This window comes from Amyelois transitella, chromosome 19 (assembly GCF_032362555.1).
Source record: "Amyelois transitella isolate CPQ chromosome 19, ilAmyTran1.1, whole genome shotgun sequence".
Lineage (NCBI taxonomy): Eukaryota > Metazoa > Arthropoda > Insecta > Lepidoptera > Pyralidae > Amyelois > Amyelois transitella.
Window position 1 is genome coordinate 4,550,624 of NC_083522.1, and position 25,610 is coordinate 4,576,233.

Genomic DNA, 25,610 nt, shown 5'->3' on the forward strand with positions numbered 1-25,610 from the left:
ATTATTGCTTTTTTTTAAATGGTTTATTTTTCTTTGTAACGAATAAAGCCATACATTTCAGGACTGATTGATGAAATTCGACTTATCCATCCATACCTATATTATAAATGTGATTATTATAAATGTCTTTCACGTCAAAATCTTTCCAACCGATCTCGCGGAAGCCCAGTCACAAACTAGGTACTTTTAATTTTGAAAATTTGCACGAGAGCGAAACACCGGCCGAAATTCTATCTCATTGATCTTTGCATATTTCTATTAATCATAATTTAATAATGTGCAGTCAACTACTGAAGGAATTGACTCCGTAATGTGTTGGTTTGTATGACAGACTTACTGTTCATACATGTACGACGTGTTACTGCTGTTGACTGTATGTCATTAAATAAAGTAGGAAACGAAAGTAAACACATCATGTACAAACTTATTTATTAATCATATTATTATAATAACGTAAATTTACACCCCCTTATATAATTCGATAATGAGTTTTCAGTCCATTTACAATAAGCACATTTAATAATTAATCTAAATTATCTATAGCATAAATAAAAAAATCTCAATTACTAAAATCATAATGACGGTAAAGATAACTGTCGCTTTACATCTTAAAATAAAAAATCATTACAGAAAAATATTAATGTGTACAACAGGTAAGAAAGAAATTTTACAACACACAAGTTAACGTAATTTACCTGTTAAAATATATGAATGACAATGGTATATAATCAAAACTATTGGTATTCAAATATTCATGATAGTTCTCAGAAACAAAGTTCTCCTACAACATTAAGGTCTATGTTATGATTATCTCGAGTTCTGTAAGATCCACAATACTTGCAAAGTCTATGGGTCTTCACTAGAATGAAAGATGGGGAATAAACAAAATACAGTGCTACCTCGATATAACGACTTCCTCGATTTAACAAAATCTTCGTAATCCCCTTGAATTGTCCATAAAAGTCAATGTAAAATATCCCTTTACATTACGAACATTTTTAGCGATCAACCTCTTTATAACGAATTTTCAACTATAAAGAAAAAATATAAATACCTCTAATTAACGAATTTTGTCAACCCAAACCTTTATATAAAGATCCAATGTATGATTCTTAATCCCATAGTATGTGATTCATGTCGCGACAGGTTTCGACATGTTTTTGTTCGTAAAACAATCATTGTTGTTTGATGGAAAGTAATGTAAACACTGCTGCTCGTCACTATTGTTAAAGATTCAAGTTGATATGGTTCAGAAACGTAAAAGATGTTTCTTATCGGCCACAGAAAAGCGAACCATCATTAATTATGTATTACGAAAAAATTAGACATAGCTAATAAGTTCGGGATTCCCGCAAGTACATTGGCTACAATTTTAAAATTTAAAGATAAATTTTCAGAAGAAAGTTTGTTGTGCGAATCTTTGAAATAAACATTAAATCACCTACATAATCTTTGCACCTACTTTTACGGATTTTACTGCATTTAATTTGGATTAATTGTGTAAGAAAAAAATTGTAACCTACCTAATTGTTTTTAAATATATACTATACACACAGTAATTTTTTTAAAATGTATTTTTATTTATTAGTGGAAGTTGTTCGCTATAAAAAGATAAGAACGTAATGTTGAGGTGAATAAAACTATTTTTTTACCTCTTTATAACGAATTTTAGACCAACCTAACCTCAACATAACAAACCTCAGTTCAACGAATTACTTGATATAACGAATATTTACTTGTTCCCTTCCGATTTGTTAATCGAGGTTGCACTGTATATTTTCACAGTATACTCAATGTATATGGCCTTTGAGATAATTAGCCGTTTGTTCTTATCATACACCACCTTCTTTTAACTTACTTGTATAAAAAAAATATCTATACACATAAAATTAATTCTCTTTGGGTTATAATATCTTCAACATAATTACGTCCTAACAATGATACAGATACATTTCTTTAGCACTTCCTATTACATCTAAATGATATTCAATAAATAATAAAAGATATTCCTACCTAATTAACCTTATTACAAATGGACGCTGAATTTCGATGTGAACTTATAATTGATACAACGTTTCGAAATGCAACTACAGCTCTCTGTGAACTAATGGAGTTTGTTTTAGTTCGGATATTTTTATTTTTTTTTACCTATCTAGGATTTCATCCTACGCACCTTAATTAAGTAATCAGATTTAATAATGAACACTGATTTTACTGTAGCAATTAGATTCATATTTCAGGCAATAATGAAACCTGTATATTATATTACTAAGCATTAGAATAATATTAGACAATTAAACATACATACATAGATTTGAGAGCATAAAAGATGTTCCACTAAATCTACAACCAGTAAAATCGCAGTACTGAAGCGCGCCGCGCACAGCTGCTACAATTTATTACGTACAATAGAAAACCTTTGGTTTTTCTCTAAAACGTTAACAATTGCTAGTCCCAAATAGGCGATGCTCGTATTGTCTCCATAGAATACGTCGTTCAATGGTACTTCACTTCTTCTATAACAATGTCGTTTCAATGGTACTTCTAATAGTCGCAGCGATGTGGACTGCTTTTTGTCGTTTGGCCCGTTATTTTTATAAATTTTTCAACATTGGATCGCATACTGGTTGGTGCCTTGAGAGACATCGCCGCCAGCTACAGGACATGTTCACACATCACAGGATTTCTCCCGTCGGTTTGCCCTCACGGGACTGAAGTCTTTGCTCTGAAACAAGCAGAAAACCAATAAAAATTCTAGGTACCTATTAAATGTATCTAATTTATGCTTTAAGAAATATTACTATTTTTATTAGTGGAACTAACGAGTTCAAATTGTAAAAGATATATTTATACCCTATACGAGTACTACATGTAGGTATGTATACAAAAATCTTACAATAGCTGTATGGCCAATTAATTAGCGGTCACAACATGAAATCCAACTTGGTAAACATGTTTTTATTTTTGTTTTCACTATGCGTGTTCCGAGAAAAGTTATTCAGTTTCAAGGATTGAACAAACAGGTAACAGGACTATTCGATATAACAGATAACAGGCTTCTCGTTAAATATAGTTGACATTACCTGAAAACTTGTGTATGTAGCTAAATTTATCACCATTGTAAGTAAGCAACTGCGACTGATCGGTAAATATGTGTCTACGAAAGTTTATCTGAAATTTCTCGAACAAAAACAGTTTTTTACGTTTTCCTCTCGTAGGCCTACTGAAATTCTCTTGCAATAAGTAGTGCCTTTGTACTAAATTGTCTTTAGTTTAAGTTCTATTTTAAAAATTTTCCGCAATATATATATATATATATTTGTGTTTTCGAATTATGTATAATAAATCGTGCTAAAAGACAAATTTACTACCATCAAATAATATAAAAATAGCCTGCTAGTAAAATATAGAATTCACACCGATTTTCTTTTATCTGATCGCGATCTATATCACTACAAATCACTGTTTACTATGTCTTCTGCATTAGTAATCGAGACGGTTTCGCCGCCACCAGTACTTTGTACAAGGGTCCAAAGTTCTGACTTTAAGTTGCTAAATTTGTTTGAGTTCAGTTTGAGCCAACTTAGCTAATAGTTCGTAACTTGATAGTGTTTCACTTGGTTAGATTAAACATTTTGTTTTCCTATTTCTATATGTTTAGTAAACAATAGAATACAATTCATATTATCTGATTGTATTTAATAATTATTATACAAATAATAAATGTCAATGGGTGGATTCAATGGAAAATGTGTTATCTAACAGAATACACAAGTTTTCTTACACGGTTTTCAATCCATTAGCCCTGTCTTGTCTGTATCATGTGGATTATCAATAAAAAGTTAGGAATATCGTGTTCATCGCAATTTCTTGACAGAAAAGGAAACATTTTATTGGTGATGTACTTTTCCAATTGCAACGAATTTGAAATACGAGTATATTGAAGACATCTCATAAGTATCTATATATATTCTTTTTTAAATGTACATCAGCTCTTTCATTTTTTTTTTTTAATAATACGTTAATTTTAAAGAGGTTATTTAATTTGATGAGCTAATCTAGGACATACTAAGCCGATCATGAAAATTCTTTCACCGTTTTTAAACTTCGCGTTGCATTATACTTCACTGTTGAAAAGGTACATTACTTATGTCTGCGGGTGTTGTTATGTATGTACTACGAAGCCGTGACTGACCGCTTGTTATTTATATCTTAGATTGTAAACAGCGTATAAATAACTTTCAAGCAAGTTTTTTTTATTCTTCAAGTATAAAGTATAACACGATTGTAGCGGGAGCGATGATTCGGCTCGACCGCCACCAAAGGGAAGATCTTCCGCCGGGCTAGGTGTTATGCCTGGGGAACCGCGGCTCCGACAATGTTGTGTCGGAGGTTGTATTTATAGCTCCAATCCATAAAATCTTTACTTGAGCGATTTAGGTTTTTCGCTGTTTTTGACTGATAGCGTCGCGTGATTTTTTTTTTATTTTTATGTTAAATTCGTGGCGTATGGCGCATACAAGTTACAAAAATAAACAAAAAAGATTTCGCCATACGATTAAAGAGAATTTAACTATCTACAAATAGCCTTAACACTACTTATGTGTATTGCAGAAAAGTAAATCTGAATTATTTGATGTTATAGGTACCTATCGATTGCACTACAGATATCGTATCGTGTCGTATACAGCCGGATATAATTGAAATATCCATGGCAATAGACGTGACGTATCCAGTTGATAAACATTTGTAATTAGGATATTAAGCCCTTCAAATACTTCCACAAACAAGGGGAACAAATGATGTTCGCTGAAAATCAGAGCGAATACATCGCTACCGACAAAGTTTGTCACCCCGTCAATTTTGTTTCGAAGTTTTACCAAAGATTGTTACAGAATGGATTTCTCTCGTGAATTTAAAAGTTTCTATCGTTATTGCTATGTTCTGTTGTGCCAAATTTTGTCTACTAGTGTAATGTGCAAACCTTTTTATTTCTAAATATAATAAACATTATCAATAAGAACACTAAGCAAAATAAAAATTGTTTCTAGTTGTTAAAAAGCAAAGTTTCTTTTTCTTAACTTTTATTTACTAGCTATAAAACGGTCTGCTTCTAGGAAATAGCAAACTATATCTATTTAGACTCATTAAGTCTATAACACATTCTCCTCATTTTCATGCCTAAAGGTTTAAAAAAATAATCCTACCCTTTGTCTTTTTCTCTTTATGGGGGAGGCAGAGATTACATCTTTCTAGTTAACACGACCCTGCTCAATATTATTCTGCGTCCACATTCATCACTCCCTTTTTGCAAACCATCTTTATTCCGTTTTACAAATAGCCTCAATTACTTCGTTAAATTCTAATTTACCACAAAAACAGATCGTGAAATATATTGTTAGCGTACCTAATCATCATGATATGCACTATATCTTAACGTTCTTAAAATAGTCAATATCAAGTTTCAAGCTATTAACAAGGGTTCATATTTTAAATTGGGTCAAAATGGGAAACACGAGGTCGAGTCCCGGGCAGACTAAGGACACAAACACATAAATAAACACTATTTACACTACACATAGGCACACATTCGGAGGGGAAAAATTCCCCGCGCCTATGACCTGCGTGAGACTGGTGTTTCAGGCAATTTGTCACGTGAATTATTTATACATGCAGAATTTAGCATCAAAAAAAATCGAACCAGTCCCCAGTAATATTTTCGAAAAAGGAAAAACAGAGAGATTGAGAAACACTTCTTCCTGGACTTTTCCACGCAAGCAAAAGACGTATAGTACTATAGTAGTGGTAGTGTAGTAGGTATCTTTTTCATACTTATTTTTGGACTGATATAACTCTTTTGCCTATACTGTAATATGTAAATATAAACAATTTCATATTTCTTTTAAAAGCATGAAACAAAGTGTTATCTTCGATTATCGAAATACCTTATTATCGGTTACATTAAAGAGTGAAACAACAAAATTAGTGTTTACTAGACCTTACTTTGACCAATGTGAAGGAAAATCTAAACAGCATATAATCTAAATATCTAAAGCATGTAATTAGTAAACAAAATGAAATCAAAATAATTGCATAATTACTTTAACCCAGCCAAACTTTTAACACTTTATTTTACCAACGATGCACAACGCATTATGGTAAAAACGAAATTTCAAATGCATTAAACTTACTGTAAACGAGAAGCGAGTATTCAGGTTTACTTACTTACCTTTCAAAAGTTAATTATTAAATAATTTTGGTGTAAAAAATTCGGCGTGTTTTTGAAAAACCACAGTGTAAACTTGTAATTAATTAGCGTTACTCACATTCACAGTCAAACCGAAGCTGGGCTGTAGTTATCTTTTAACCTTTTCTGTGCACCTGAAGGAAAACAATTTAGGCTTCGTAATCAATGGTTACCTCTCGTGATCATCGACGAAGGTGCTGCAGCTTGCAGATAAAGCATTAATTGCAAAAATATGTGCTGTTAGTAGCTTAAGCATTTAAATTTATTTACATGGTGCGAGTTATCTTGAAATTTGGTTTGGTTAGACAGTGCTGTATTGGTAAGTTAAGAGATTTTGATCAGTCACTTGCTGTTTTTAAAGAGATGGCACTTAATGGCCCGAGGGAAAACACTTTTAGGAGACAAGATTTATATTGAGTCGCAGCATCTCCATGTCAGTTCAACAGCTTTTACGTCTAACCAAGCCATAGAAACAGATATTCAAAAAGATGGTGCTTATCATTTTGCTACTAAATAAGAAATTGTATCTACTGAAAATTTAAGCAAAACTTGAAGACTGATCAGTACGTTTATGTAACCCAGAATGGGTTTCAACTTGACTCAATAAGAAAATAAAAATCACTTTTGTCGAACAACAAAGGGAAATAAATAACTTTATGAAACATCTGTTAAAGATAAAGTTAGCAGAAAATATTAGCACATGACATTCTATATGATATCGAATAAATATGTACATACTTGCAATAACAATACGTACGTGTTTTGATTGTGGGAGTCGGAATGAGACATCGTCGGAGGCATGAACCTGGCCAGCGGTGGCTGCAGCAGCAACTGCCTAAACGTCTGCCGGAACTGTCTCGACATGGAGCAGTATAATATAAAGTTAATAGCCCCATTCAACAGCGCCAAAAAGTCCATCAACTCCCCAAACAAATCGTAACATCTTTTGAAAAAACACCAGCCCAGCAGACCGCTCATCAAACCGAGAATGCCCTGAGGCAACTCCGTCACAAGAAAGAGGAGTAATACTGCCAGCAACATCTTTGTTGTCCTGTCGGTTCTTTTGTCTGCTTTGTTCTGTCTCTTGACCATTTTCTCGGCAGCTGGACATGCGCTGTAGTTTCTCAAATTCTTCTGATGCTGGTTCGCACTATACAGTGCTCGGATCAACCATATACTGATAACTGTCAGAATGGAACACGGTAATAGTTTAATAACTACGGCGTGCACCCAAAAATTGGCCTGGTACAATGTGCCCTGGTAGTCAGAGTCGACGTGGTAGGCGATGTCTGGGTTTCCGTTGACATCAGTCACGTTTTTCGTATGAATGTCAAACACCTGCGAACAAAGATGAGCATTCGATGTTAATTGATATTGTATGGAAAACAACCGCAACGCAGTCTCATTTATTATCTTGCTGCGAACAGGTTATTTGCATAATATTAATTTATTTCGAGGTACAAAAGAACAATACTTTCATGATTGAAATACCAACAACTGCATGTTTGGTAGTACCGTCATCATAGTTATATTTCACTCACCATAAATGTAGGAGTGCACAAAATCGGTGGTAATATGAAACTAGTGAGTATCGCGATACTGCATCTCCTCTCCGTACACAAGACGTGACTCCTATCTGAATATCTGAAAACGAAAGCGACCTTGAATTGATATTGTTAATGACATATTATGAGCAGTATTTTATAATACTTAAAATTAAATATTGTCAAATTTAGTTTCAATCAAATGCTTTGTTCTATTAAATGAAACATTTTACAAAGTAATTATTTATTTTGCTACCATTGTCACGTACATTCGTTAAATGAAAGTACCACGTTCGAGAGATTGCTACACGCGCGGGAATTATTTTAAGCTGTCAAAAACAATAATCAAATCGCTATTTCAAAATGTTAATTTAATAACCTCATTACATTGCAATATAAAGTTAATGACTGAATTTTGCAAAGAACCAAATAACGCACAAGCACGAAGTTCAAAAAGACTTTTATGTGAACGAAGAACGAAATATCTCTAAAACATTTTCGACTTCAATAATGAGGGCAAGCACTTAAACACCTTCTGATACGAGTATATCACCTCTTAGTGACTGATTTAATTAACGCGCAGTTGTAATCATTACAAATTATGTTGCAACGTATTTTAATCAATCCAATAATGAACGAAGGAAAAGAGATAGTTGTAAAAGTCTCTGCCTAGCCTTTTGGAGAAGTGAAGTGATCATAATGTTTATGTATGTTTAATTTGTAATTGCGGCGGCTACAGATGTTAGGAAATTTCCACGTAGGTGAAATTCCAGACAAAATATATTTTTTATAATAATACTAACACAATATTGACATGAGCTTCATATATTAAATCGTTGAAACTAACAGTAGCAAAGAGTTTCTTAGCCCTACCCTTTTACGCAAGCCGTAAAAACAAGCTTAGATGTAGGCAAAAGCGCCATCTTTTCCATTACATTAGGGTTTTATGAAAGGGAAATGGGTACGTATAATCCAAATTCACTATTCTGGTACTTTTCATACTACTCACAGGTGCAAACATATATAGTTTATTTCTTATATAGAACTTCAATGTCGTCAAAAATATTTTATACCTATCTACCTAGAGCACAAATTGCTGATGAATAAAGATAAATTCACACATTGAAACCTTTAAAAAACTTATAAATAGAAAGGAGATAGGAAAGATTTATGCATTATAACAAAATTTCCTTTTCAGTAAGGACCAAATTACTCGCGCCTTAAAATATTCATCTTTCATGGTTCAATAACGTTGTGCTAAGAATAAGTTATGATTTTAATAAAGCTACATGAAAAGAAACCTTAGCGTAGCTTTTTTGTATCTTTAAAATTACGTAGTAGTTACAGAATTCAGGTAAATCACTCCGAAGTTTTGAATAAATATTACTTCTTTGAAATGTCATGATAAAAACCTAATTTAAATGTTTTGAAAACTTTTTTGAAAAGGTTAAACAATTCAAAGTTTCTTTTTTACAACACTGTATATAATGTATATTACCGCTATCACAGCACAAGTGTTAAAAGTGTGACGGAACAAACTACACTGGAGCATTTTGTTCAATGAAATCAATTCAAAAATTTAATTCAGCCTAATCAAAAAAAAAACTTACTTTATAGCAATATATCTCCATATAGCCAAAGACAGCGTTAAACATATGGACGCTGTGTGTAGTATTTGTGCAAAATGCATATGGAACAACAAATACATCGCCCATGAGTAAGGGAAATCCCACTTCCCCGGCAGAACCTGAAAGAACAGAGAAACAGTTACAAATGAATTACCTGCGTTACGTACTTCAATTTCAATTTAGCATTGGCATTTTTAAAATAAATTGAATTGAACAGTACAAATCTTTGTTTAGCAAGATAAATAGGTAATGCAGTTACTCTCACATTTATATTTCTAACGGTAAGGACACACCTATACTATGTGTGATGCAATATATAGATTTAAGAATTTGACGGTTACCTACCAAACTAACTTTTTTTATGTTGGAAATATTTATAATAAATATAAAAATCATTCATCATCTTTCTGGCATTAGTCCCGTTTGCATAAACCCTGGATATTAACCCTCTTTCACAACAAAAGAGTTCCGGTGCACGGAGTAACCGGGAGTGTAGCGTAGCCAAGGGCTCTTTTTTAAATCCTACCAAGCTGGCATAAATACTGTCTGAATATAATGAATATAATACAGGTCAAATCAGATACTTTTACACAGAAGTATGAGTCAACAAGCATTCCTAATAAACTAAATGATAATTAGAAATAGTACCTATATGTATATGTAGGTTGATCAATTAAAGTGACATTAAATTGTTGTATGTGAATGTTTAAGAAACTGCATTTTATTTTTTACCTGGTAAAAAGCTTATTGAAAAATTCTTAGTTAATGTTTATCCTGTCTTTGCTTTTGTAAACCAAAATGTCTTAGTTAATATTTATCTATATCATTATCATATATTGTATCTCTTAACTGTTTGCATTTTTCTTATATGGTCTTCGTATGTACACTGTTTTTGAATTGTAGTGTAGATCGTAACCTTATAATTTTACTACTATGTATAGTTTTACAACAATTTGTTATGTGTATTTTAATAAATGAATAAAATGAATAAAACTTAATGGCAAAATTGTGACAATGTTCTTACCAGATATCTGTATATAACGAAGGGCACATACTCCAGCATGACGAAGACATCGGCCACCGCGAGCCACTTCAGCAGCCTGTTGATGGGGGCCGCCGCCATGTCCTTCCTCGTGAGAACAGCCACGTTCATGGTATTCGCTATCACGCCGATCGTGCATACCTTAAACAAATGTTATATGTGAGATTCCTTTGCAACAAATATAACTTTAGCGGTACAATAATGGTAAAGTTATAGTTTCCGTTAAATATACATACTTATAATCTATATCCTTTGCGGAGTAGAGTCAATACTGCCAACAGTATTGAAAAGACTTAACTATATAAATTGTCAAATGTAACTTGGACAATAACATTAACGGTCTTAGTTGACATACGAGTTTATACTACATAAACTCGTGTGTCACTAAAACTCAATAATAAGTTACTTTATCATCATTATTTTATAGCATAAAAAAGATTATGTCTTAGCGAAGTAGACTGAGCTAATAATCGCAAAACGCTTGCCACATTAGCTCTTGGCTTTGGCATATTTTGACAAAACCATATACGAGTATGTGCGCAATAGGACTGCGACAAAGCAATTAGTTTTGATTCGCCATCTTGTTTGAAATCCACTATCCTTTGTTTGGATTCCGTCTAATGGAAATGTTCCTTTGACTCCATTTCATGAATATCAGAACACTTGAAATGCGTTTTAGAACAAAATGATAAAGTAAACTTTCTCGGGTAAATATTTTAAGGCCTCTTCTCTAATATACTGACTGTGGAATATGTGCACAACATAGAATTCGGAATAAGGCTTTCGATAAGAAGTTTTGCTATGGAGTTAAGAATGCTATAAATCTCCAGATGTGTTTAATACTGTTTGTCAAAAAGGCAAAAACTAAATAATTACTTACACAATACATTTAATTGTGAGCTAAAAATAAAAAGATATTTTTTTTTTCTTACAGTTTACCAGCATTCAATTTAAACATCGGTCAGCTTACAAAATCTGTTAACATTCAGCTTTATGGATCTTTTATTAAACCTTCTATAAAAACGTAATAAACCGAATGTCTGTAATGTGAAAAAATAGCCGTAGTAATATAAAAATGGGTTATCGCCAACATTCGCGTCAAGTACAAATGGTTTTGACGAGCGATACGAAAACAATGCCCGGTAACCTCGGGCCCTCCGCCAAAATGACGAAAGTACACATGAGAAACTGTAATTGTCCTTGTCCTACCAATTCAAATGACTGTTTTTATAACAATATGCATACATACATGTATCATGTTTTTCGTAGGCAGAGCCGAAAGTCTCGAAAAGATTTAAAAACCACATTCACATAACATTATACGATTTAATGATTTTTATTTGTGTGCAATTGTATAACAGGCATAGAAAATGCTTAGTTTTATCACGTTAAGGGGCTGAAATAAAGCATGATATCGAAGCAAGCGGGTGAAAGTCGAATCGTAAGAAACGAAATGTAATTTGTAACGTTGTTAGACAAGGTAAAGTGCTTATTGCGACAGTCTACGGAAAAGAGATTTTTGTAAATTGTTTAACCCACATGATTCCCAGGCAAAAAAGGTATGTGATTTTTGAAGGTCTCTTCCATTTCTGTGCCAAATTTTATTCAAATCTGTCCCGTATTCTTTGAGTTTATTCATTACACACATAAAACAAATGTTTTATATTTTTACCTTAAATAATAAATAATTTAATTAGTATTTGTATGAGTAAGTGTAAGTAGTTTATTCTATGTTTTCTTTATATTTACTTAAACTCTCGAACGGAGACGTCATGGTATATTTATGTTAGAAACATGTGAATGGAGAGTTTTTTTCATGGCAACTGAAGTGTTTTTTGCTGTCGGATATATACTCATTCTCGTTCTCTGCGATTAACCTCAAAGATATAGAGAGCGGGAATTCAGTCACCTCCGTTATTATCGCCTTAGTTATAAAAAATAGAGGAAGAGTTTAAGACCAAGTAATCAATCGTCACTTTGTCAACCTGTGCATAAATACCTATTTATAATCTACCATGTCAGTGAAAATGTTTACATTATAGTTTTCTCCTAATGAGATAGTAGTCCCACAAAATCTGAGAGAATTGTATACTTTACTAGCGATCCGCCCCGGCTTCGCACGGGTAGCATGCAATCATATAAACCTTCCTCTTAAATCAGTTTATCTTTTAAAAAACAGCATCCAAATCTTTTGTGTAGTTTTAAAGATCTAAGCATAAATAAGACATTATACATACAGATATAATGACGGACGCAAGAAACGACATTGCTTTATACTATGTAATGATTAAAAATGAAATTACGTTGTTATCATTCAATGTTTCTTGGTAATATGTCTATTTATAGTATATCGCAAAGGGCGAAGCTCATTCGAGGAAAAATAATTCATGACTGAATGACTGATCGACCCCACAGCCTTTTTCATTTTTGGTTACTCCGTCGTAACTGTAATCACAGATAATCAGAAAACATACGTAAGCATATTTTATGCTTCTTGACATTTTTATTTGGTGACCAGCTAAAACCTCGAATAGATCTCATTTTAATGAGTGACAAAATTATACTAGCGCAATGACTGTAAGAGTAAAAATGCATAATAGGTAGTATTCCCACTTTCAGTTTCCTTCTCCTAAGGTCACTCTAAGAAGGTATGCTTGTTTTAATACCTCATCTAAATACGTATATAAAAGAGGTCAGGCCAGTCCGACGACTGGTGACTGACATATCCAACGCACAGAACATTCAGCTACGTCTAGACTCTTGAAATTTGTCGTGTAGGTTTCTTATATGGTCTAGGAAATTAACAGAATACTTATTTGTTTTACGAGGGCGAACGTGGGTTAATACATAAAATTGGCGAAAGAAAAAAAATAACTACACTACATGTGACGAACATTAAAGGTAAATATTTCATGCAACAATGTGAGTTGCTTCCCAAATTTTCCGTTATTGGCCAATAAAGTATTTCTATCACCGATGCGAATGAATTCGACCAGGCGAAATAGTGATATTTATAGAAATGGAACGATAAAGTCAAACATTCAATGGTTTATTATTCTAATGGCTAATTCGGTTTATTTAGTATCAAGATTCTACGAAATACTTATATCGAATTTTCGCTTCATATGAAGAGACAAACAAAAAATGAAAATTTCTTTTTCATAAGTTCTTAGAAGTGGGGTTTAATAATAAAAAAAAATATGTAAGAAACACTATTATTCGTTGACAGAACAACTTGGACAAGGAGGAATCAATTTCCCTTTTCATTGAAAAGTGTATTAGAAAGGTTTGACAACAAATAAGTAGATGAATTCGTAGAACTTGCAGAGCTCTTGTGTATAGTAACAAAGGGCAAATCGGAGACATATAATCAACGACAAAAAGTAAATAAAATTAATCTGTGTTTTTTTGTTGCTTAAGTAGCTATATATGTATATATATTTGTTAATATGATATATAAACGTTTGAAAAACTTTAAATTTAAATATATGGGTAACATGAAAACCTGATAAAATCAAACAAAAGACGTTTTTATCTATGTCATTAAAATGTAAATGAAATTTTGTCCACTAACTTTTATACAAATCCGCATCCCTAAAAACGGGCGAACGGACGTGCCCGGAAATCCAAACACATAAGGCGACCCCCTGTGTATTTAGCATAAGGGACATGTGATATATGGAAACATTGCCATCCATCCAAGCCAGTAGTTGCCCTGAAAAATGACCTACAGATATCCGATTCTTTGATGAATCGTTTTCAATAAAACTCGTGTAGGCTTGAAGGAGTGAATAATAGCAACAGGAATGGTGACAGTCACTTATAAAAGAGAAAAGCGTTGCTATGAAAATGTATGTTTATTTCTGTCGCTATTGGCAGTTCAAGTTAAGCCCTTGGAGATTTAGAAACGTGAAAAGGATTTACACGTTTCTGAAAAGATTAAGTTTTCCAAGTGGTTATTATTATAACCAGGTTATATGTGTTATATTCCTCAAACTAAATAAACTATATCTATGTACTGAACTACCCTACCATTCAGAAATCACGATTCCGATCTTCAATGGTCGACCAGTCAAACTGTAGTTTTGGACAGCTGTCTACAAAATTTCAGATCTATATACCTCAATATGTCTAGCAATGTGGAAAATTCTTAGTATCGGTTGCGAGCGATAATATTCCTCTATTATTCTACATTTCTCCGAATTTTCCTAGTAATAAACAGTTGATAGAAGTGACAAGATCCTTAAAACTGAATTTATTAAACAGTGCAAGGTCGCTCGTACCTTGTTCACGTCAATATTTAACAGTAAAATTGACCTCGCTTTACCAATTGAATTGTAATCAAATCCAGTGATGGTGAAATAGCCACTGATATTAGAATAATGATAACAGAACCTTAACATAAGTTTAACCTAAATTCTTTTAAAACATTAATCAAGGACTGTATTCTGATGTATCTAACAATTGAGTTTACTCATATTTATGTAAGTTTATATATATATATTACCTATTTATTTACCATTAATTATTTAGAAATTTATTGTTTATTATAATGCATCCTCAATGCTTTTTGTGTAAGCTGCCTTTTTAATAATGAATTTTACTTTATATTTTGGTTGACTGGAAGAAATCCCAATTGGGATAATTCTGCCATTGTACATATTCTTCTAAATCAAATAACTGTTTTGTAATTTATTTTATTTATTTTTATGTGCAGTAAAGAGTTTATAAATCAACAAACAAACAAACAGAACCATTATAAATAATCTCTGTATGTAATCTGCTGCAAATATATTAATATATATGTATGTTTAGTATAGGTTTAAAGTAGGTATACTTATATGGTATAGTATATAGTAAGTAGGTTTATTATACATTATTACTAGCTGTCCCGGCAAACTTTGTTTTGCCATATTAATAACTTTTAAGTAATTTCTATTATAAAAAAAAATTAAGTGTGGACAACCCTTATCACTCAAACTCTCACGAAAAATAGATGATGGCCGATTCTCAGACCTACGCAATATGCTCACAAAATTTCATGAGAATCGGTCAAGGCGTTTCGGAGGAGTACGAGACTCTAACTCACACACGAGAATTTTATTTATAAGATTATCGCCCACAGAAAGGGTCTCTGCTTAACCCAATGGTAGACTGTAGATAATGCTATTAGCATTAAGTCCGCCTATTGTACTTTACAAATTGTAATTATTAGAATAAAGAATAAATATTATATTTTTTGTTGCATTACTGTTTTTGTTATATTTTTATTGCATAGAAATTTACACAGTAACATGAACATCATAAGTTTTCATACTATTGATACAGTCATTGTTACATTTTTGGTCAAATGTTACGTTAGCTTATTAATTAGATGTTAGCGATAGCTACAACAAAACCATGGTGCAATTCAAAATTTTAAAATGTGTACGGTGAGCGAAAATTGAGTTCTTCACCCCTTTACGTTTTTTCTTTTTATAAAAACCTAAAACTTCGACGAAACGTTATAAAAATTGTGACGTTATAGACATAACCTCGAAATCCTAGGTGAAATTGTTACTTATGAAAATTAAAAAAGCACCGTAAATTCTGCACTATTTCATTATAAACGAGTTTATGTTATGAAAGCATTAAGCTATATTTGATATCAAAATTTCCATTTACAACGTCACTATAAGCCTCTGCTAACCAGCGCTGTTTTAGTAATAAGACTGTAATTGATTTATTTATCAACATTAGCACGTGAAATTGTAAATCACATAGTCATTGTGTTCACTAATGTCACACTCACGATATTGTGAGGAAAAATAAGGAATGATCTCTTACAATCACAGAAATAGATTTAGCTAGACCCCGCGAGGGATAGATTTTGTAGGGGAACAAAAATGACTGTAAACTAGAAAGTATGGAAGTCTGACGGAAGTCACTTCGAATATAAAAACCTAACTTATTCTCTCCAGAGAGACGAAGACGCAACCTCACTAACGTCGGGCACTTTCTGATATATTCGTTATACCTACAATGTATTCATTTGTTTTGTTTATGAATGTATATTCTATTGTGTTATTGAGTAGTCCTTGACACAGGTATCTGTAGAGATACATGTAAGTATATCTAAAAAATAGCTGATTTGTAGCTTACCGAGCTTAAATTATACATAACTACTAGCCGAAATGAACAATTTTGATTTTATTTATTTCCCTAATGATTAGGTGCTGAATATACTATTATATTTAATGTATGTAGATTGGCTCCACGCTTCACCTACGTTACGATGCACAGTGTGAGGTTAATGCACTCTAATTTTTGACAAAAACAATCCTCCTCCCAAAGTGTCCTCCGTTATTTATATTTAGATATATATGTTTTATTTATTTAGATATATAGATTGTCTTTACCTATTTAGATAGATAGATATCTTAACCTATGCTATAACGTTGCATCCATTATCGATTTATGTAGCTGCAATGCACGCCTCATTGTTCAGCTCACTAACAACGTCTGAATGCATTCGGAAGCCGAGACGCGGTAATCCGTGACGTCACTGTATGCTCATTACTAACCCGATGTGAAATGCACACGTGATGCCGAACAAGCAAAGACAGAAGGTCGTAAATTTAATGAGAACGGGAATTCAATAGAATCAATCTATACTTAAAAAGCTACTTTTAAAGGAAAAGAAGTTAAAAAGATGACGACCGATCACAAATATTACTTAATAACTTACTTACTGATGTAAAAGATCTTCAGTGGATTAATTAAAAAAAAACTAAAGAATAACTTTAAAATAACCTGAATAAAAATTTTATTCATATAGTATAATTTTTTAAAATAAATATTTAATACATGACCCTTGAATGTCTTTTTTAATAATAATATATTTGTTATAATAGTTGTTTTATAAAACATTAACACAATGTGGTATTTATTTTAAAAAATACCAAAAATTGTTATCTAAAAATATTCATAGCCCAATTACCATATGCAAACTTTCGCGAACTTTTATTTAGACTACTCATTTCCAGCTTTACAACTGTCTGCATTTGACGTTGCAACGGTATAGTCATAGTTTAATTTCAAAGTTATTTTATACACTCATTTCTCATTGTTTGTAATGTGTGCTTGGCGTTATAAGTAGTTTAGCTAAATTTCATTTACAATCTTACACAGCGGTATAATGTAAGGGAGAAGTTTTCAGTCAGTAATAATGGTGAAAGTTTTAAACTACTTTCAGCATTTTCTCTCGTAAGTTCGCAGCCTTATTAATGGTCTGATTTGGAATTTATGCTTCGCCATTAGCACAACACATGTTTTAGCTTTTTGGATTAAAGCAACGAAGATGATTTTTAGATTCTCTTTGTAACGTTACTTCTTAGTAATATTATGTATGTTTGTTTGTCCGACTTAGGGTACTTTTCACGCGGGCGAAACTCAGAGCCAGTATGATAAATGCGAAAGTTCAGCTTTCTACTCAATCTCTCAGTATCGCAAGATTTGATATGATTTTGAGTGATTGATAATAAGAATTGTGTTATATCTGCATATGAATCTAAAATAAAAACCATTAGCCTGTAGGCGGCACAGTAGAGACGTGTGGGTGGCCAACCTAACGAAGCTTAACTATATTGTATTTGTCAGTTGTTGTTTCACTTACTCTTCTTATACTTAAAAGATTATCAGTACAATAGATAAAGTAATTTTTAAACTTGTTTGCCTTAGTAAACTTCCATTATACTCAGTACACCGAGGACCAATCGTCTAACGGTTACACAACATTAAATTTGAAGTTGGATAATTATTAAATCAATTATATCTTTCTTATTACTGCGATTCTAAAAGATTAGAAGTAGAAGTAGATTAGAGGAGTATCATGGATGACACCTTCGCTTTTAACCAATCGATGTGATGCCCATATATTTATTTTGTATCCTACGATATCTAAAACAAAATCACTTTATAAACTGGAGCTCTGAAATTCACTATTTTTAACCGTAATTAAATTTCCAACTTTACTCCAAACTAAATATAATAGAAACGATACCATTTTGAGTATTACGTTATCCTGTTTGTATAAAAGTCCTCTCTACAAATACTCGTGCCAGTGATACCAAACCGGAAATTAAAAGCTAAACAACGTGAATAAGCAACTTTCAAAAAACGTCCAACGTTCCTACTCTTTAATATTTACATTATATCCTTGTATACGAATATTTGAGGAATTACTGGTTTTGAGTAACAATAAGGGATGAATTACTTTTTTGGTATCACTTACCATTATGGATAAATCTCGTTATTTAAAAATAGATTTTGCGCTGGAGAAAAAAAATTCATTGTAGATTGTAGCAACAAAACAAAATATTTAGGTAAGAACAGTAAATTGAAAATGGGCGGCAGACGGTCGGCTAGCCGTAACCATTTACTATTCATTTGAATGCTATCTTTGAAGAGATTCAACGTTTCCTTCATAACTTATTCCTGGCTAAGACTGCAACAGAGAAAATTCTTCAGTTTGAGAGGATTCTACATACCTGCATGTTTATTAGCGATCTGCCCCTTCGATATAAACCCTCTTTGAAAAATCCTCTTTTCAAAAAATTAGCTCATATATACAGAAAAAGAAAATAAAGGGAATGTAAATATGTGATGATTTTTGGAAGTATACAACACAAATGTCCATTACTTGTAGCAAGACCTCAATTTTGAATATCATATTGTACGATCTAAAAGAAAAATGGCATTTAATGTCTTTCTACATTCTTAAACACCATGGCAAAGCGAGGGAAAGATTCTTGTATGATTTTAAGTCTGTGTTGTTTTCATTTGACAAGCTTACATTCGCAAACTGCGCACGCATGACATGTACCTAATTGTGTTCCTATAACGATGATCACTACTTCGATTTTACTATCGTTGTTATTCCAAACGTCAATCTTCGAACGATATGCGCTACCGGTTTCTATATCCATCATCAGGGCGCCACTATATTTTCCGTGATGGAAAAAAAGAAACATCTTAACGCGCAAATAACGTAACGTAGTTATAAACATTGAGTGTAATTTACACTCAGAGCCTATGCGGACGACGGTTACTATTAATAATTACATATGTCGATGTATCTTTCATTTCTGTCATCATTCTTAATAAAATCAAAAGCTTGTAAGGCTGTGTGGATGTGAAAACTAGTGAACGGATTTTCATGAAATATTGCAGAAATGTAGCTTGGACATTGAAATAACATAGTAAATTAAACTTTATAGAGATTTTAGGTAGACGAAGTCGCGAGCAACAGCTAATTAAGTATATATACACACACAAGACAAATAGAACACAAAGCGAGCTAGCCCCAAAGTTAGTTCGAGACTATTAAATATTTATGATAAAAATCCAAGACCTAGCCTAATTAAAAAATATCATCACACAATGATCTTGTAAATCAGTAATCAGATAAGAACATTAACACAGCACCAAACAAGCCATCAAGTACAAATAATAATGATTGTTGTATAATGGGTATAAAACTTTCATAAAACTCTCACCTGAAAAATGGATGAAGAAGAAGACATGAATCATACCTTAAAATAACATTAAATGTTACAAAAATACTTTTTTCAAACAGGTAATAGCGATAAATGGATCTTTTTTGGTACAAAAACTTCACTTGAGCAAAGGAAAAATATGTTTACAAGTTGCTAGAAAACACCTTCTTGTCAACCTTCAGATATCAGTTTGCATCGGTACAGTTACACCTCCAATAACCATCGAAAAAGTATGACAAAGATCAAGGAAGACAAATACCAACTCGTAAGGTTTGTTCAGGGTTCAGCCTTACCCAAAAACTTTGCAAATGTAAACTGTAGATGTAAGAAATTTCTTTTAAAGATCCTAAATTCTAGACGTTGTTTTTTGCTATTAGTCTAATGCCCGGATTACGCATTCTAATTTTAAACCTAAATATAAAATACTAAATTTTCGCCTAGGGTTTGCTCTCGTGGGAATAGAGGCACATTTAAGTTTTTCACGTGCACGTCTAACCTATCTCTATGTTAAATTTTAATCGCTCCAATTATTTATTTATAACAAACAAACACCTTCCATCTTTGCAATATTAGTATGCATAGTAAAGTCAATAATAAGATACTAAATAAAAAGTTTGCAGGTAAAAATAAAACAGATTACTAACGTTTCCGACGTTAGTAATCGGTTTGGCCGATGTCGATGTTTGTAAATAAAGCAGTTACTACATCTATTAATCTATGGTCAGTTAGCGGGAAAAATTACGCATTTTATCGCTATTGTGTGCTCGTAATTATCGATTTGTCGAGAGAATATTCAGGTAGGATATGTACCAGACGACGCTTCAGGGCTTGCGATAGTGCGAATCGATTTGTTATCTGCTGATTGCCAACGTGTAATTAGTGTTATGGAAACATGTGATTTAGCAATCTCGTGTGTAAAGTTTAAGTGTGAACATAATCGATACGTGACTATTAAATCAGCCTCTTTGTCCCTTATTGTGATTTTACTTATTATAATGAAAAATATGTGTTATTGACTGATGATGATTGATGATAGAACTAAATACCAATGAGCATATTTTTATATACTTTTAAAAAATTTAAAATTTTAAAGGCATCATTTTCTATGTAAATAGGATAAAGTATAGAAATGTGGGAAATAGGCTTGATACTTAAAATGTATGTTTTTGTTTGTACTAATATGTAGAAGAAAAAAGTATAGAAATTGCCGTGTGGTTCCTGGCATTTTAGAATAGGACCACTCCTTATATTTCCCATGAATATCGCAAAAGGCGACTTAGGGAATGGCAAATAAACTTTTAATTCTTCTTAGGGATTCTTCTTCAATTTCATCTTTAAGCCATACAGCTGAACGTGGCAATAGGTATGTATAAGCAAAAGAAAGTAGGGCAAAAATTACTTATAGTATGTATTGTGTTACATATATTGTGAGAGGAAGCTAAGTAACTTTTGAAAGGAAAAATATTTTTATGTCATCTTACACGTGACAGAAGCTTTGTATGCTTATCTCCAAGGGGATAATCTTAAAAGTTTGGTGCCCCGTTATATCTCCATCATATATGGAATATATCTAACTTATTTTATTTGAAATTTGAAAAACAAATTGATATAAATAACTACTCCTCCTTTAGTGTTACCAAAACCAACAAGTACCTACTTTTCCTAAACTCCTAACAATCCAATAATGAGTTGCTATGATCAGCTAAAATAAATACTGACACATTTGGTTGGATTTTTCCTAGAATATTTTGACTCGACCACAACAACCTTTTCCCGGAAACAGAAACAATATTTTGGGCAACCGAAATAACCCGAGGAAATTACCCGATTTCAGCTAAATGTGGTCTTTCAGTCTTTGCGAGACTGTTGGCTTTGTCTACCCCGTAAGGGATAAAGATATAATTATGTTTGTATGTATGTTCATTCCGATACAAGTGGTCAACCGATTGTATCCGGTTTATGCGTGATCTGCATGTAGGTTTAAATCCTTCCTAGGCCAAGTCATCCATCAAAGTCTTAAGTAGGTTAGAGCATGCACATGCACGTCTCCAGAGAGGTGAGAATATAACCGAATAAATACAACGGTTCAGAAGATATATGTATCGTAAGAGCCGCTAGGGTAACTACACAGTAAAGGACAGATCAATTTCCTTGCCCCGTTACTCAATACTCATAAATGTCACCTTGAGAATAACCCATTGAAACCGCAACATATTCCCAAAACAGCAATGCGAATAATCGCGCACGTTTTCACTCGTTGCTACTCGATTACTGAAATCGATTATCCGAAGGAATGTTTGCAGAGGGCCACCCAGTTTTACCAAATTTGCGCTTTCGGCACTAAATTTACCGATATTTTGGCTATTGTGCTTATTTTCAACGATCTTTTTAAGTGATTGTTTCGTTTCGAGGCTGTGTACGAGTATTATTTAAGTGTAAAAGCGGAATAGGCCCATAAAAAAAAAACAAATAAAATATTATGCTTTTCTAAATCTAAAACTTTTCGGTTCAATTTTATTAATTTATAACGTTGCAACAGTGGAGCTAACTTTTAACGTTATGCCGTGGAAATTACTCGAACTACAATTGTTTTGTTCCGCGGCATTTATTGAGCTGTCGGGCCATGTTATCATAATGGTAGCCGTGGTTTATAAAACAAATCCATTTGTTCCTCCATCTACATAGATAGGTACTCCAGTTCCCATTATTCAACGGCATGTTCATCATACTGTAAACATCGGCGTAATTTACGTTACATTTATATTTATCATAATATTGGGATTTCACGGGTTTAATAGCTCCAGATATTGGTTTTGTACATTTTATTAAATCTATGAAATCGCACGAATGTAATAATTTGCTAGATGGTTAATGATGTTATGTTAACAATAGATACATCCTTATGTTAAAACTTATGGACTTATGGAAAAGTTTTACAATACATGCCAAAAAGTGGAAAAGCTGGAACTCATTTGGCAATCAAAATGACGCGCTCGTTAAAATAAATCGGTTGCCAACGTAAATAATCCGGAAAAACTACTAGATACAAGCTTACCTTTTAAAAGTTTAATTTTCCGAAATCGGCTTACATTGTGATTGTTCCAATGCAACCCACTTTACTTGAATTACATTTTTACGGCAGCGATCCCTAATGTTTGATCATATTTATGTATTAAGTTTAATTTGACGATTAAAAAAAAAAATTATTCTTTGCTAGAAAAGAAGACCACGATGAACGCACATTGGAAAATCCTAGCGAAAGGTCTAGTCAAAAGTACCCTGTACCGACGTGCTCGGGGAGGTACAATGCGTGAACGTGAAAGAAGCGAAAGTAGTATGCAGGGATCTTGGTAATTGTAATCTCTGCCTACCCTTCCGGATAATAGGCATAATTGTATATAGATATGTTTAAAACAGACTTTTTTAAAAATTCTTATTCTTGCATGTCAGAGTAATATACTAACAAACTAATAAAATAAGTAGTTCGGTTGACCGTAAATCAGAGATTTATTATTTACTAGACCAACCCCACGCCCCACCCAGATAGTAATTGGGTTAAAATAATGTTGTTTGTTTTCCTGGTGTTTGATGAGAAATAACCGAACTAATTTCCCGAAAGAGACAGTCGTACTTATTCAATTTAAATAGTTTTTTACTACTTTGTGCTTTGTTGATATTTTTGGACCAGAAAAGGAAGGAAATATAAATATTTTTTTTTGAAGTGATAACGAACACGTGACGTTTGTTATCTTAGACTTATGAAATTTTTCTTTTAAAAAACATATTATGGGTTTTCGAATCAGATGAGAATTCGCTTCTCTAATCATTAATTAAGTTATAATAAAAGACCCTCTATTCATTTAAGAAATTACATTGCAAAATTTAGGTGAACAGATAAATAGGCAGATAACAAAGGTGAAAGTACAATTTTCGATGGTATCCAGGGAGTATTTCCATTATGTTTCAGTAAATCTATCAACGTCAAGCGATAATTATTATTGAGTCGGTCAAATTTCGCTTTGAATTTATATTGTTTAAACCACAGGTTAAAACTTAACAACGGGTTGAAATCTATTTGATGCATTTAGTGATATAAAGTTAATTTTTTAAAGTACCGAAGTGTCAATGCGCATTTTTTTATTTATTCTAATGTGAGATTTGTTGATTTCATTTATGGTGGTGCCAGGCCTCGAAGCGGACCCCAGGCCCTGAAGCATTGCACAGTGCAACTGGGAACACGCTAGGATGAGAGCGAGAGTTTATGGTGATGTTGCTGATTTTATCATTAAGAGATCCAGCCAAAGCGTGTCTTTCAAGTCTAATGATAATAATCCCCCTTCTGATCCACCCGCTCTGAGAGAAATGCAGTTTTTGTAACTGAGCCCTGCCGCAGGCATAACAAGTTTCGCAATATCCGAAACCAATAACTAACAGTTTCTTGCTGAACTTTCGTATCTCGGGACAAATTGTCAGTAGCAGATAATTTGTCCCATACATTATTTATTTATACTGATAGAATTTTGAGAACACACGTCTATTTCTTGACTTTTGCTTTGTACTAGATCATAAACAACATAGTTTAACCGTTTGAAAGTCACTAACAAGAAAAGTATACTTAATTAATTTTTCTACAAATAATTTCGGCTGTTCGTGTTCTGTCTATCATTCAATCATTTCAGTAACGTATAACAGGACCTTTTACTTTTTATAGTGATTATATTCTAATAACATTAATCCTACTCACCAACAAGCTCACGTATCCGTGTATACCATTATACGCCATAATTATATCTCTAAAATCTCCCTCGCAGTAGCCACACGTGTCCGGCTTCAATGTCAGATTGAGTCTCGACCTCGCGTCCCTCATCATCTTCACCAGGATAGCTTCGAAGTTCTCATTACCGACTCCCTTACTCGTCTGTTCCCGGAGGACGGATAGAATCTGCGTCTCATTGAAACTGCTGTCCGAAGAGTTACCAGACGCCGCCAGTATCTCTTGGAATATATCCAAAAGTGTCTGTGATTTGTTTGACATCTTTATTTGCTTTATCGGACCACCTGCGCCGCTCAAATAAATACCGGACACTCGTCAAGTCATCTTGATATACAAATTGATGTTTCTGAAACAAATGTTAACAATTTTACACTTATAATAACCATTAAATATACCACCACGCTTTTGGCATAAGAGCTGTGTGGTGTACAAACTTTTAAAAGTTTGCATTTCATAAAGATTCAAATTTTTGAAGAAGATATTCATCTTTGAAACTGCTTTCATGAAAATGATTCTCTTAACAAAGTAAGTGTAGCTTAGTCTGATTAGTTAAGAGTATAAAATAAACATAACTTCAAATTGACAGACATTAATGAACCGTGATATTATAAAAAAATCAGGTGCACAATGCACGAGTTTTTAGAACTCTAAAATACACGATCTGCGACATTACAATTTTAAACATTGAACATTAAAATACATTATAACATTGCGTTCATTATAATTTATACTTAATAAACCGTAAATTTGGTGCCGTGTGGTTCTCGGCACCAATAAAAAAAAGAATAGGACCACTCCATCTCTTTCCCATGGATGTTGTAAAAGGCGACTGAGGGATA

At 32.8% G+C, this 25,610-nt stretch overlaps 1 protein-coding gene across 2 annotated transcripts in view; it reads right to left on the bottom strand.

Annotated features, from left to right (window-relative positions):
• Positions 1 to 501: 501 nt before the first annotated feature.
• LOC106132593 (G-protein coupled receptor dmsr-1) overlaps positions 502 to 25,610 on the bottom strand; it is a 34,845-nt gene continuing 9,736 nt past the window's right edge. The window contains exons 2-8 of one of the 2 annotated variants that reach the window (XM_013332042.2): positions 24,742 to 25,117; positions 10,444 to 10,602; positions 9,402 to 9,538; positions 7,789 to 7,891; positions 7,005 to 7,585; positions 6,327 to 6,381; positions 502 to 2,725 (exon numbers count right to left, since the gene is read on the bottom strand). In XM_013332042.2, coding sequence (XP_013187496.2) covers positions 6,357 to 6,381; positions 7,005 to 7,585; positions 7,789 to 7,891; positions 9,402 to 9,538; positions 10,444 to 10,602; positions 24,742 to 25,032 — 1,296 coding nt within the window. In that variant the 5' untranslated portion in view covers positions 25,033 to 25,117 and the 3' untranslated portion in view covers positions 502 to 2,725; positions 6,327 to 6,356. The remainder of the gene's footprint in view (positions 2,726 to 6,326; positions 6,382 to 7,004; positions 7,586 to 7,788; positions 7,892 to 9,401; positions 9,539 to 10,443; positions 10,603 to 24,741; positions 25,118 to 25,610) is intronic. The other variant, XM_060949788.1, reaches the window with a different exon arrangement.